At 51.8% G+C, this 15016-nt stretch overlaps 1 protein-coding gene across 1 annotated transcript in view; it reads right to left on the bottom strand.

Moving 5' to 3' along the window:
* Window positions 1-15016, bottom strand: part of GLT1D1 (glycosyltransferase 1 domain containing 1) — a 45650-nt gene that overhangs the window by 23730 nt on the left and 6904 nt on the right. Inside the window, exons 4-6 of the mRNA XM_004690638.2 lie at window positions 14346-14397; window positions 5092-5128; window positions 4130-4186 (exon numbers count right to left, since the gene is read on the bottom strand). Of these exons, the coding sequence (XP_004690695.1) occupies window positions 4130-4186; window positions 5092-5128; window positions 14346-14397 (146 nt within the window). The remainder of the gene's footprint in view (window positions 1-4129; window positions 4187-5091; window positions 5129-14345; window positions 14398-15016) is intronic.

Raw genomic sequence — 15016 nt, 5'->3', positions numbered from 1 at the left:
CAGCTGTCACGCACTGTGTGCTGACTCCAGGGACTGGACCCCTACCCTGGCGGGAAGCCACACTGAACTTGGCTGAGTAAACAGAGGCACAGCTGTGCCCCGGGAGCGGCTCGAGGCTGCAGTGTGCGCAGGGGCCCTAGAGCTATTTAGACCCAATTCCAGTTGGGCAGAACAGTACCTTCGTGAAACTAGGAAGGTTTATATGTGACACACTCATGAACCAGGTATGTCATGTGGATGCATGCATTTATGAACTCAGCCCCCCGAGAGGCAAAGGGAGAGGTCTGCTTGGCCAGACAGAGGCTGCGGTAGGCCGTGCTGAGGTCAGGACCACATTCCAGGATGAGCTGTAGGTCCGGCAGGCCCCACCAAGTCTCAGTGGTCTCAACAGGCAGAGTCCAGAGGGCCCTGCAGAAGCAGGGCTGACCCACCCACCTGATGCAGTTGCCAAGCACTGAATCAGAAGCAACTCAAGGGGGTGGTGTTGAGTCACTGAAGGTCCAGGGTATAGCTGTGCAGGACAGCTGACTGCTTCAATAGAAATTACTGATGCAATTAACACAAGCTAACCCATAATGTCACCACTTACAAATTCTTATAACCAGATCTGACACCGAGCAAGGAAAAGGCTTCCATTCACACCACGCCTTCAAGCATTACTTAGAGCAAAGAGTTGCTTCTGTGCTTTTGTACGTTTTGAATGGGAACATAATTGCTCTGAATCTAATAAGATCCATGGGCACCACTCATCACGATCACAAAAGCTAAATAACAACAATGCATCACCGGCTCTGGAGGGAACTGTCACTGAGCGACTGAGATGGAGACGTTGCCTTAGCAAAGCTGTGGAATGACCACAGCCTCTGAGCTGCCTGTGGACAGAGTCCTGATGTCAAGTATCTCTACTGCTCCTCCTTATTCTGGACTACTGAATCTCAGCTGAGATACACGAACCTATAATTTACTAGACCAAAAGTTTAAGGCAGAAGCCATGTGCTGAATTTCAATTTGAGGTTTGAGAGACAAGCTCTCCTGTTTAATAAATGATAAAGGTGGGGGGAAATTTCCAGGAAAGGAAAGTAAGGTGTGAGGAAGCATCAACACCCAGGGGCAGACAGGTGTGGCCAGGTAAGTCCAGGAGTGCCTAGGTGACCAGGAGAACCTTCCATGAGTACTAGGGGTGGGGCATGATGCCAGGTGAGAACAGGGAGCAAAGTGTCTGCACCCATCACCCCAAAAACAGCCGTCACCAAAAAGGCCAGAAACAGAAGGTGCTGGAGAAGATATGGAGCAAAACAAGTGCCCCACTCTGCAGGTAGAAGAGCAGACAGGGCCAGCCCCACGGAAGACAGCATGGAGGCTCCTCCAAATACTGAGAATAGCTCTGCCATGTGATCCAGCAATCCCACTCCTCGTATTACCCAAAGAATACATCACTCATTTGAAAGGATAACTGCGTTCACTGCAGCCCTGGGAACGACAGCTGAGCTGTGAGAACTGCCTCAGGCCCAGCTACAGCGCAGTGGAGTAAGGCTCAGTGTACGTGCATGATGGGTGCTACTCAGTTATAGCACAGAGGGGTTTGCTCTTTGTGACAGCATGCACCGAACTGAAAGGGATCGTGCTGCGCAAAGAAAGTCGGAGGACAAAAAGCCAGGTGATTTCACTTGCGTGTGCAAGACAGAAAGAGAGCAAGGAACAGACAAACCACCCGGGAACCTGCCTACAGAGCTGGGGCCACCAGAGTGGGGGGCAGGGAGGGTCACGGAGGGGGTGGGCCCTGTGGGGGCATGTCCAGGACTGTGGGGGCCTTGGAGGTGGGGGTGATAGGAGCCTGCGCCCCTAACTCACTCACTGTGTTGGGCACCAATTTAACATAATAAAAAACGTACAATTTAAAAAAGAATTATTAATTATACAGGAATTATAAACTGTGTGATGAGAGACACAGGACATCATCGCCTCAATCAAGGTGGACCCCTCCAGCCCCGGGGTCTTCCAGCCTAAACTGAAACCAGGCAGGGAGTGGCAATGCATGTCTCAGGCTCAAGTGCCCGGCAGAGCGTGCAAGGCCCCTTCACCACCAGGTCTGCAACACGACAGAGACAGAGGACCTCACCTACCATGCAAATGCCGACCACAAGAGACAGAGCCACTGGCCAGGCCCTGGATATCCCTCAGGGCTGCAACCCAGCATGGCGGAGGTGGGGGTGGGGTGGGGAGGGAAACAGCCACAGCAGCCAGGCCTGCACCTTGGCACACACCCACAGCTCCTGTTCGCACACGTAAGCCAGAGCTGCAGCCAAGTGGGTCTCGAAGGAAATGTTCCTCGGAGCAGATTAAATCTCCTGGTGCCACACTAACCACTCCAGGGAAGACCCACGGAACACCCCACGGTACAGAGTCTGGGACCAACCATCCCTCTGGGAGTTAGGAGTCTTGTGAGGTGCCACCGTGTCCTGCGAGGCACCAGAGGAGAAATACCCAGCATGTGGGGAGGGGGACATGGCCCAGGCCTGAGCCGGGTGCTGGTGCCCCTGTGTGGTAAGACACGGGGCGGGGGACGGGCTTGGCTGTAATTCTGACTCAGTGCTGTGGCTGGGATGGACGTGCACACATCAGAAATCAAACCCAATGAAACGCTTACGAGTGCTTCCTCTTCAAGGGAAGCCAGCATTGGCAGAGAATGTGGCAGGGACCTAGTTTGCTGTTTGGGGAGCAAAGGACTTGGGGCATCCACGTGTGAGGGGCCAGGAGGCTTGGATTTTGCATTCAGTTTCTGCTCTGACGTTCTCAGCAGCACCTGCACCCCGACCCTGCCGGCTGTGATCATGGGGCACCTCTGGTCCCTGCCACCCCAGGAAGCAGTCCCTGCGGTTGGTCCTTCCTGATTATGCCACCTTTTGGCGTCTCCAGGGAGAAAAATTTTAGGTCAAAACAGTAGTCTTCTAGTAAGTCAAATTGAGTTATTCTAGCACCTTCCCCCAATTTCTAGGCTAGTCAGTCCCTAAAGCCAATACAGGCCAGGGTCCACTATGGGCCTCATGTGGGCATGGCCACACTGTCCGGCTTCCAGCTACCGTGCAATACAATCATGTTGACGGTCAGTGGTACTCGGTCAGCCCCGGCAAGGTAAGCACGTGGCAGGTGAGCCCGAGGCCCCGGCAGGGAAGCTGCTGAGAGCATCCTGTGGGCCCTGCCCCCACTCAGGGACAAAGGTTTGAACCTGGGTTCGGGGCACCCTCTGACACAGATTCCATTTACGTACTGTGTCTTTAAGAAAACAGTGAACACAGATGAACACTGAAGTCTTAGCTTCTTCATGGTGACATAAAAAAGGATAAAAAATCATAAAATAAAAATAATAAAAAAGAGTCTGTCAAATAAATGTATAGAATTCAAAATAATGCCAGAAAGTCATTTAAAAACTCATGATGGGGGGACCTCCCTGGTGGCGCAAGGGGATAAAGTGAAACACTATGAAGCCATCTGCAGCCACCGCAATACAAGTTCAATCCCCCAGCAGGGAGCTGACCCACATGGCGCGGCAGACCTCTCCTGACCTGCCCGCTGTTCCCCTCAGCAGTGGATTTCATCAATCTGCCTATTCTGCTGCCCACTCTGTCTCTGGTGAATCCTCTCACCGTCCCTGCACCTGTGGCCTGTACCCCAGTTCTGTATGCACAAATAAATAAATCTTAAAAAATGTATGTTTCTATATAAACACATGAAATTGCCGAGAACAGGCCACCCCAACACCAGTAGCAGCTCTGCTTGGTGCTGAGGCTTTCTCTGCTCTTCTCACACCTTCTCAGTGGTCATTTTCTCCTGTGAGCAACTGATAAAGCCATGGATGCCTGAGGCCAGCAGCCGCAGGGGAAGGAGGGCCAGCGGCAGCACCCAAATTTCAAGGTGGGGAGGGCAGCTCCGAAGGCCCAGGCTTTTGCAGCCCGCCAGCCAGGAGGCCGCCCCGAGGGCTGTCTCTGAGGCCAGAGAATGAAACTGTTCTCCTTCCCCATGTCCCATGTGAAACAAGCCTGTCCATTACTGCCCAGGGCCAGTGAGGCTGGAAGGTAATGGACAGCATGGACAGGTGCCCTTCACCAGGTCCCGGAGAAGGGTCTCTTACCCAAGCGCTGCAGAAAGGCGTCCCAGTTAAAGGTGGGGTTCGGCACAGCTGCAACTCCTGGGTCAAAAGGAAGAGAAGACATGGAGGTCACGGTGCTGTGATGCGAGTTACTTGGTGTGGACCGGGGTCTGAGGCGCTTCCCACATGGTCCTGGAAACCCCAAAGGGTTGTGGAGCAGGTGGGCTCCTGCAGTTCATCCGGCTGCAAACAGGGGTTCAAACAAGTGCTAGCACATTCAACAGGCTGAGGGGTGCAAGCAGAACAGCAAGGCTGCTGGTCCCTGGTGTCAATCAGACCCTGGCCAAAGACAGGGAGCCCCACCCCCAGCCTTGATCCCTACACACGCTTGTACTGGTGCACCCTCCTTAAAAAGGGGAGGTCGGAGAATGGGTTTACTTGATGAGTCTGTAGCTGAACATGTTGCTGAAGTCAGGGGCAACAGCACCAGGTAATGTGCGCTGTGCAGAGGCGGGCTGAGGCCAGCCTGGGGGCTCAGGGCCATGAGGACCCCGAGGCTTGAGCTCTCCATTGTGGCATGCCCACCTGCAGCCCCCTCAGAGACACTCCCTCCATGGTTTCTGTCGGACCCCTTGGAGGTTGCCCGGCAGTTTGGGAGATGCTAGGACTTCATGAAAGCTCATCAAAGGCGCCTCTGGGAGGGCTTGGTGAGCCAGGGCCCCAGACTCCCCAGACTGAAAGAGCAGCTCAACTTTGGTTAGGTGACCAAAACCCAGGAGGAAGGGGCCCTCGCTGCTGTTCATTTGCTGAGTGATGGCCAGCACAAATCCCTCTTCTGTGGGCTTCCCAACACCCCTGACAATTACTCTCACAAAGTAAACAAAAGAATCCTCCGACTAATCGGGGTTGCGTCTCAGGCACCCCATTATCATCCATACACTTTCTAGAGAATCCCAAAGATGAGGGTCCATTTTCATGTTGTATACGCATCGGGAAAGCCTCACCTTGACTCTGGACGTAGATCTTACCCTGCACGTGCGGCTTTGAAAAAAGGAGAAAGGAAGGCAGTAAATTTGACGGTCCATTGTAACAGCTTTATAAAATCAAAATGTTCACCCAAGAATTGTCTAGGAAAACCACCCAAAGAATCAGCCCCACAGCCGCTCACACACCAGTCACTCTGCGGGGACAGAGTCACCTCTGCCCTAGGGGATCCGGCCCATCACACGTCAGCTGTCAGCTCCGCTGGGAAGCATAGAAGCCCCTCCGTTAGGCTGAAGGCACTACAAGGCTACACACTCTGTTAGTAGAAAGGTTATCGAAGCTCAGCGCAGAACATGCAAGGGGCAACCCCATCTAGAGCCCAGGAGGAGAAGCAGGACATTTGGGGTGCAACCCCTAAAGGATAAGAACCCCCCCCCAGTCTTGGACAAGGGAAGTGGGGAGGGGAGGCAGAGGGAGAGGCAGAGAGAGAGTAGGGAGGGGAGTTGGGAGGGTGGGGAGGAGGTAGATGAAGTGGGGGGAGAAGAGTGACCCCAAGGTTGTGCAGGTTGAGCAACAGTCACCAGCGCAGCTTCTTCATGAGTGTGAGACACTGATGGGGGGTCCTGCAAGGACCCCACCATAGCCTTGTTGGCGAGGAGGGAGAAGGCAAGGCTGGCAGGGGCTGCTCTAGACATTGGCACCAAGACAGAAACTTACTAGTCCTCCTGGTGCCAGGTAAAACCTCGTGAAGTTGGCAAAACTTCAGAAAGCTACTAGAGAGAAAAAGAATCCGTTTCTTGAGTTCACTTTGAAAGCGCGGCCCCAATAATACTAAAGTCAAGATGTTAGGGTGGAAGCAGGGGAGGCGGGTTCAGAGTGAGGGGCCCTGTATAGGGCTGGAGGTCCAAATGACACCAGTGCGGCTTCTCTTAAGGCATTGGTCACAATGCCAAGTGCATCTTCCTGCCCGTGGCCAGAGCCACAGGTCAGTGCAGGAGATGCCAGCTGGTGAGTGGACGGCCATCATGGCCACGGCCTGACAATGGGCCCTGGGAGGGACCTCACAGGTCTGTGGAAGTGGACCCACAGCTCCTGAGCCTCACATTCGGGGGACTAGCTCCAGGAGAGGGAGGCTGGCTGGGAAGAGGCGGCATGGGCTGCCCGGTCACCCTCGGCCCAGCCCCAGGTTCCGGCAGCAGGAGGGGCTGGGGTCTCGGAGGGAGCAGCTGAGATTCCCCAGTTCATCGAAGGGCAGGAATGCCCGTGCACCTTAAAATTGCAAAGCATTAAAAAAAAATAAAAAGTTCAAAAATCTCTTCTCTTGTAGTTAAAAAGACATTAAATTTCATGGGATAAAAGGCGAATAGCAAACCGCTGATATTAGGAGCTGCAGTGCCCAGCCCCAGAATACACCCTTGGTTTAACCACTTTTCCCTCGAAGGCAGAAGGCAACTTGGCCACAGGCGCTGTGGCCGGCCGAGAGCACCTCTGGCCAGGCAAAGGCAGCGAGGCGGGCTCCAAGCGCGGTGGAGTGGCCCTTAACTCAGAAGTTGGTGTGGGGTGTGGCACCAGGTTCAGTGTCATTTATGCATCAATAGATGTGGCCTGAGGGTGGCAAAATGGGGCATCCAGTCATGCCCCTATCCTGCCAGGAGCACGGCCGGGCACTGGACCCCCGAACAGCCCCCGTGCCCCTTCTGAAACAGTCCTTTCTCTACAAACACAGATGAATGAATCACACAGAGATCCCAAGCGGAATGACTGACTGGACGTGAGGACTTCTGGGCTGTTCTTTTGGGCTTGACCCGTCTCTGAGCGGTTTCTCCAAAATTGACTGAAAACCCGTACAAATAAGTGTCAAGTCCTATACAGGCTTTTAAACCAATGTCATCCAACTAAATCAAGAAAATCGAGTCAGAGAACAAGAAATGCCCGGACGTGGGTTATTTGCAGGCATTGTCATCCAAGAGATGAGGCCAAGGCCAGCTGGCTCGACTTGAGTTTGAAAAGCATTTTCCATTGAAATGTTCTAAATACAAATCAGCTTTCCTTGCCCGATATGGATGGTGGTTTGGCTCACCATGAAATAACTCACAAGCCAAAGTCTTGTGTGTCACCAGCCTGCAGGATTAACTCATTGATGCATAAAGTAAAGGAGTCTGGGGAAGGGGGGCTTCCCCTTATATGTCTCTGAGAAGCCATTACTGAAGTTGGCCGGTTACCAGATATAAAAAGCTAGTGTCCTGTTGGATACAGAGCTATAAATATATGTAACTTTGTAACAGACCCAAATGCTAATTTATGTCTTTTTATAATAGAATAACAGGCAGCCACAACTAAAAGATTTCTCACTTTTGATTAATTTAACCTTCTGCAGTGAAGCTTATTGCAAGGAGAAATGGCAATAAATATTGGTTTTGACATTTATGCACAAAGACATACTGTACAGGAGGCAAAAATATAAATTTTTCTTGGAAGTACAAGTTCTGACTTGGCTTTGTTAAAATCACTTGCTAAAGCTTCCAAGTTGCTCAAAGGGAATCCTGGCCCATCAGTACAAAGTGCTTAGAATATCTAGGCCTGGGCATATATATATTTAACATTTGTTTATTTATGAATACAGAACTGGGGTACAAGCCAGAGGTGCAGGGGTGGTGAGAGGATTCACCAGAGACAGAGTGGGGAGAAGAATAGGCCGATCAACAAAATACACTGCTGAGGGGATCAGTGGGCTGGCCGGGAGAGGTCTGCCACGCCGTCACCTGCAGGGCTGGGGATCGAACTCACATTGAAGTGGCTGTGGCCAGCTTGCAGTACTTAGTCATACCCCTTGCAGCACCATGGAGAGCCCTGGACATACATATTTTTTAATGCATACAAGAACTGGGGGATAGTCCAGAGTTGTGGGGTGTGAATAGATTCCCCAGAGACATAGTGGGGAGCAGAACAGGCAGATTCACTGAAATTCATTGCTGAGGGGAGCAGCAGGGAGACAGGTGAGGTCTGCTGCACCGTTTGTGTGTCAGCTCCCTGGTCAGGGATAGAACTCAGGCCACAGTGGTAATAACCTGAGACTTAACCCTTAGGTCACCAGGGAGGCCCCAAAGCTAGCCAGTCTTAACAGAAGTGATTAAAAACCATTCATTCGTGTAGGTGTTGGGAGTCTCAGAATTAAGATGCTCTGGTCTCCAGGACAAGGCATCCAACTTGCCAGACAGCCTGTGGCCTCCTCTGGAGACATTCCTGCTGCTGCTTGGCCCTGCCTATGTTTACATGATGCCCAGCGATCAAACCCCTGTGTGTGTGTGGTGGGGGGGGAGGCCCTAAAGCCTCACAAAAACAGGTTTACTTTGCAGGAAGTAGACATCACACTTGCAGAAAATTCTGCTTTGTACTGGAGGTATCAATGAGACATCCCAAGTCTTTCATTTGGGTGGCTGGTTTCTGATGAGGCATTAAATAAACATGTGGACACCTAAAAAGCAGTTCCAGAGACCTGAGTGGTCAAGTGCTGGGGAAGGCTCTTAGGGAGTCTGCCCTCACTGCCCAAAAGACATCATCCTGACCAATGACCACAACCCAGGGCTCCTTTACACACAGCCCTAAGGATGTCTGTATTCAGTGGTGCCAAATAAATGTGGACATTCCTCTTCTGGCTAGTGGAGTGCTGGTGTGTCACCTGAGGACACTTTCTAAGCATTTATTGGCAGGGAGGGGTGATGGAAGGCACCTAGCTGCTGCCATAGGCATCACTTTCTAACGGAAGAACAAGTGCCTCTCACTCAGTAGATGAAGTGGAATGCGAATCCCTAATAGCAGGCAGTCACTAAAGGGGTGTCCTGGCAGACACCGAATGTCACAGGGCTGACTCATCCCTGGAGTTCTTCACACAGTCACTGGGGAAGGGATGGCAGTGTCCAGAAGAGGGGCCTAAGGGTGCACGAGGAGAGAAAGGGTACCAAGGTCCCCTGATGGTAGAGATAACTCTAAAAGACCTGCACGCCAAGAGGAAGCTTGGAGATGCCAGGACGCAGGCTCAAGGTGTGAGGGGCGGGTGTGCGGTGAGCAGGTCAGCGCGAGTCCCACCCTGGGGTGGCTGCTGGGCCTGGGTGGGCTTGAGCCCCCTGCACCAGGGGCTGGGCACAGGGACCTGACACAGTCTGCCTCGTGTCAGCATTTGATTCCAAAAGAATTGCCAGGAGCCATCAGACACCCTGAAAGCAGAATCATGCTTGGCATATCGTCTCATACAGCAGCTTTCAGAACCTTCTTGAACAAGCACTAAAGCACTGAGCATAATTTAGGTGCCAGAAGTCAGCAACTCAAAGATTTCAAAAATTAAAAAAAAAAAACTTTTCACTAGAAGTGAACGCCAGGAAGCCAAGCTTAGTACCCTTCAGCTTAAGGCATGGATGGACCACGTGGACACCACTGTGCTTTCGAGAATTTGATAACTTTACTCCAGCTCAATTTTTTTAATGATTTATTTATTTATTTAAGAATTGGGGTGCAAGCTGGAGGTGTGGAGGCATGAGAGAATTCACCAGAGACAAATGGGGAGCAGAATGGGCAGATCCAATGACATACACAGCTGTGGGGAGCAGCGGGCTCCCCTCAGGAGAGGCCTGCATCATGTGGGTCAACTCTCTGGCCTGGGATCGAACTCAGGCTGCAATGGCTGCCCATAGCTTGAGAGCACTGAGACTTAACCCCTGTGCCGCCAGGGAGGTCCTTCCAACTCAATGTTCTTTTCAATGGTTCATAAATATTTGAATTTGGAGAAAGTGCTCTTAGCGGAGCACTTATTAGAAAAGGCCTGTGAACAGAGCAGTTACATGTTTCATAGGCCTGTGGGGCTTTGAGCCTAGTGAGACCTATTAAATAATAATCATCGCTTCTGTAGACAAAGGGGCCCGCCACTCAGAGATGCCTCTGACCTATTTTGATTTGGTGTGTGTGAATTATTTACATTTTCTGCTGAACGTCTGGTGAGTTTAGGAAGACGTTCTAAACTCGGACTAGAGTACCCAATTTTGCATTCTGAATGCCTGCCGCATAGGGTGATAAGGAGTCAAAATTGCGTATCTCCAGTGCAGTGAATCCAGTTCTCAGAATGTCCGCTCACACACCCGCAGATCAGTGCCGCACGGAACGAGCCAGCGCTGGACCTGCATGATAAACACTGACAACCTGTCTGCTGGACCCCACGGGCCCACTTGGGCCTCCCTTCACAAGTGGGTGTTGTGTCAGGAAATAACCCTACAAAATAATAGCTTGGCCTAAACAGAAGCATTTAGCATTAAAAGAGATCCAATAAAACCATCTTCATTGAAGGCCTCCCTGGTGATGCTAGGGTTAAGTCTCAGCACTATGAAGCTATCCACAGCCACTGTGGCCTGAGTTCCATCCCCAGCCAGGGAACTGGCCCACAGGGCACAGCAGATCTCTTCTGTCTCTCCGCTGCTCCCCTCCGTAGTGTACTTTAGTAGATCTGCCTGTTCTGCTCCCCATTCTGTCTCTGGGGAATCCTCTCACCCACTACCTGACACCTGTGGCCTGTCCCCCAGCTCTGGTATGCATAAATAAATCTTTTTTAAAAAAGAAATACCCCAAAATGAGTTTGTGCCAAGTCCATCAGACAGATCAATCACAAACAGTCCCCTAAATGGGGGCTGAAATTAACCCATGATTTGTTAAGTAAGCCTGTTCTTGGGGCAGTTCTGCTAATATGTCCCCCGCTATCAAATTTCATAGGAGCACAGGTTTTGGAAATCTGGAAGCAGGTCACTCTCCTCAATGAGTCCAGTGTGGAGATGAGTCCACCGTGTCAGCCACAGACACAAGACCATGGGGGTGGGGCACCCAGAAGCACTATGAATACAAAATGGACAATAGATCTCAAATTGAACTGAAAAATGTAAACTATCTCATTGGGAAGTTTACACTAATATTATCCTGAAGTAGCAGGATTTGGAGATGGTGGGTGTGCAGAGTATAGGCCAGGGGGGGTGGCCTTTGCACTCGGGCCCTGGGGACAGTCTGCATCATCGCTGGGGAGGGCTGGTCACAGCAACTGTCCAAGGGACCAGCCCAGGCCAGAGGGCCCAACCAGGAGAGTTTGGGGGTCTCAGTCGCCCCGGGGACTAAACTGAACTACATGGGCAGGGATCCAATAAATCCACCAGGTCTCCATAAAGAGACCCAATAAACTACCTGGACCATAAGCTCAGGTTATTTTCCCTGGTAGACAAAAGCCCATGCTTGTTGTCACAGGTGGAAATGGGGGTGGCGTACCTGACCCCACGAGCAGAGCTCCCTTCAGCTGGTTTCACCCTGCACCTGTCTGATAATAGACCCTCCCCTGAGTATAGGACTTTCCAAGTACTGGTTTCTCCCAACAGACTTTTTTGTTTGCTTGCTTTTTAGAAAGAGCTACCTTGAAACAGATGATATATGTCAGCTATTATTACTGTTGTTGTATCTCTCTCTTTTTTTTTTTTAGATTTATTTATTTATGCATACAGAACCGGGGTACAGACCAGAGGTGTGGAAGGAGAGAGGTTTCACCAGAGAGAGAGTGGGGAGCAGAACAGGCAGACTGACTGAGTTACACTGCTGAGGGGAGCAGCAGGTGAGACAGGAGAGGTCTGCTGCACCATGTGGGTCACCTCCATGGCTGGGGATCAAACTTGTGCTACAGTGGCCATGGATAGCTTCACAGTGCTTGCTTTAACTTCTTGAACCACCAGGGAGGCCCAAGGTAAGCTCTTATATAAGCAAAGCTTGAGACAAGTATTAAACTAGATTTTATGCTCAAAGCTATATTTGTTTGCAAAACCCCTTTCTAATATAACAGTGTGGTCTGCAGGAAAAGGAGAGGTTCCAGGTCCCCCAACCCACCCAAAGGAGGGTGGAGCTGAGCAGGGAGGAGAAGGATCTGGAGAGGAGACAGAAGAGGAAGGAAGCAGGATGAAGCCAGAGGAGCCCTGAGGGAGGCTCAGGGAACAGAGAGACATGTGACGAAGCGGCTGTTTCTCGGTCCTGGACTGGTTGAAGCAGACATGAGTGAGAGACCCGGGTGGAGGTTCACTATGGCCGTGTTTATCTTGATTTTGATTTTGTTCTTTTCCTCCCAGACTTGTCTGCCATTTCCTATGGGTCCCCTCCAGAAGGAGCTTTAGACCTGTGACAGGCTTTCAGGCCTTGCTCTGGGTCAATCCCCTTTGGGTGGACTTTTACCTACGAGGTGATGGTAAACTTCAGGTGTTTAATTTAGAAACTTTATTCTTTGCCTTTTCTGTATTGAACACTCATTGTATGAAGTTCCTTTCCATTAAAAGTCGTATATGTTTTGTCTTGATGAGGCAGATGACAGAACCTATTTACAGTGGGCACATCTAGGGTTCTCTCCCTGCTCTGTAATGCTTACATTTATCCCCTCTTCTGAAGTCACAAAGCAGTAAATAATTGCTATACACTTTTCTAATGTGTAATGATCAGCATTTGATTCTTGCTGGAGAATAATGAAGTAGGATTAGTTATGACTTGGACTGAGCCTGTTCCCTAAATCAAAGAGCACAAAACTATAACCAAGGTCGGCAATTCACAAACAATGAGCAAAGCTTTCTCAGACCAGTATTGCTGCTCAGAACATGGAAGTGACAGAAATCCCTCCACAAAAAAAAACATCATAAATTGTTACATCCGCCTGGCTCAGTAATGAACCTTTCTATTAATGACACAGTTTTCCATCTGCAAAAAAACAGTCAGATAAAGGTACTAAGCTGACCCTTATGGAGAAATCATCTACCAAGGTACAGAAAGCTGAAAGAACAGGTTCCCAGGTAAATTTGATAACTAATCCACCACTTTGAACCACGAACTCAAACCCACGCCCCACCTCTCATGAGCTTCCATTCCAGTGCCCCTTACACAGCATCTAAGACCAATTTTGCTGACTTCCAATTTGGCTCTTTGCTGACTTCTCAACTTCCCCGATCCTTGTGGCTGTAGTTGAAGAGTATGTTTCTAAAAACAAAGGATGCTGACCAGGGACCATACCCTCAGGTATAAGCAACCCCTGCAGGAGAACCTGAGTGACAGGTAAATCTGGGGAGCATTGAGATGAAGATGTCTTGGCTCAACCCTGCCACACCTGCCCTGCCAACCACCCGGGGCTCCTGGTTCTCAGTCCGCCTAAACGTGGCAGCCCCAGAGGGGCTGTTCTCGTACATCAGCTCTGACCTTGACACCAGGGCCCAGCTCTGTGCCTCCACCCACCCTCACCGGAGTCCTGGACTTGCACCCCAGCGCACACCTGACTCCATCCACCTGAACCCCCAGAGGGACCTCTCTGCCCTTCCTTTACTCGGTCGCTTCAAAATATACTGATGAAAAGCTCACTGGTGCTCCCAAGTCCCCCTTTCTTTCTTTCTCCCTTCCCTGCCATGGCCAACCCACACAAAATCACCCACAATGTGGTGTTTACATGGAAAAATATACTGAGGTATGTTTACAAGGTGAATGACACCTATTCCAGGAAGCGGCTGTGGTTTTGACATACTCTGGACAGGCAGCAATGCGGCCAGAGGAGGAGCGCGGGGAAGACTGGAGAACGGGTGTCAGCCCTGGGCATCCTCACCATGTCCAGCCAGGGATAACATTCACTGACAGTGAGGGGGCGCATGGTGGATCCACTTTACCCGTCTTCAGGAACCACGGGAAAGAGAGGTGGTCACCTCAGGGGGAAGCACTCAGCATGGCTGGTTATCAAGGGACCTCCTCACTGCCCTGTGGTCTCAAGACCACCAGGAGGGACCCCCAGGAGCATGGAGGCACCCTCCCCCCAACTGCCCCTCTGCCCCTACCACATGAGGATTAAGGTGATCAGTGTGTGAATTCACTTGGAGAGCCACGAGCCCTCTGCTCCTTAAAGGCACCCCCATAAATAGTCCCGGCTTTATGGAATGAAGCTGTGCAGAGGGACCAGCACACTCTGTGTCTGGGGGTGGTTCAGCCTTCACAAAGTGCCTGCAGACGCCCATGGCCAGAAAACAGGGTGGGCAGTCAGGTGGTGGGGGTCCACGCCATGCACTTTGGGCATCAGAAAGCCTCAGTGGCACGTTCACGGTATTTGCACAAACTAAAAAATCTGTATAGGAAGTGAGTTCAGCGCTGGCCACGGCAGGTGGCCCTGAGGGGAACCGCCCTGCCCAGCCTGCGGCCCCAGGACACCCTTGCAGCCTGCACCAGACGCAACTCCAACAACACATACCCACTGCCGGTGAGCCGCCTCCTTCATGGCCTCTGTGAACGCCACCGCAAACCTGGTAGAGGGCCAGAAACGATGGACACAATTAGGGCAGATGCAGAGACCGTTCTTCGAAGCAAGCCGTGAGAGCAAGGGAAGAAGCTGCACTTAACCCGCAACCCTCGCCATGGCGGTGCAGGCAAACACTCGAGGGCCCACCAGAAGTCCCAACCCCAACTTCTTATTGGCCAGCTAGGAGGCGCCGGGGTCCAGCCAGACAGAAGGCAAGAGGAGCCACGGAGTAAGATGGTCACTGACTGTCCAGGGTGGCTGGCTAGTCCCAGGTCCCAAACAAGGAATGTGCGGGAAGCCGCGGGTGACCCTGGCCCCTGCAGAGACCTGGCTGCCTCCAGAAGTGGGCGGACGCTGGTGTAAGCCCCGCCCCCGCCGCGCTGGAGAGGCACCACTGGCCAGGGAGGAGGCTGAGGCTGTTCAGTGAGCCCAGCGGACCATGAGTCCATGTTGACATAAACGCCAGTGAGTGAGCAGGATGGACAAAAGCCAGCTCCCCCTCTGTGGAACCCTGACTTCCCATGTGCGGAGGGGCTGGAGTGCAAGGACCCCAGGAACAGGAGGCCCCCGGAACAGAGGTCGCCTGCCCTCCAGCCCCTTCCCCAGGTGCTCGCTGCCCCCCC

Source organism: Condylura cristata, unplaced genomic scaffold (assembly GCF_000260355.1).
Source record: "Condylura cristata isolate star-nosed mole 26May11 unplaced genomic scaffold, ConCri1.0 scaffold00029, whole genome shotgun sequence".
Taxonomy (NCBI): domain Eukaryota; kingdom Metazoa; phylum Chordata; class Mammalia; order Eulipotyphla; family Talpidae; genus Condylura; species Condylura cristata.
Note: the sequence above shows the minus strand (reverse complement) of the source record. Positions and strands in the feature narration are given on the sequence as shown.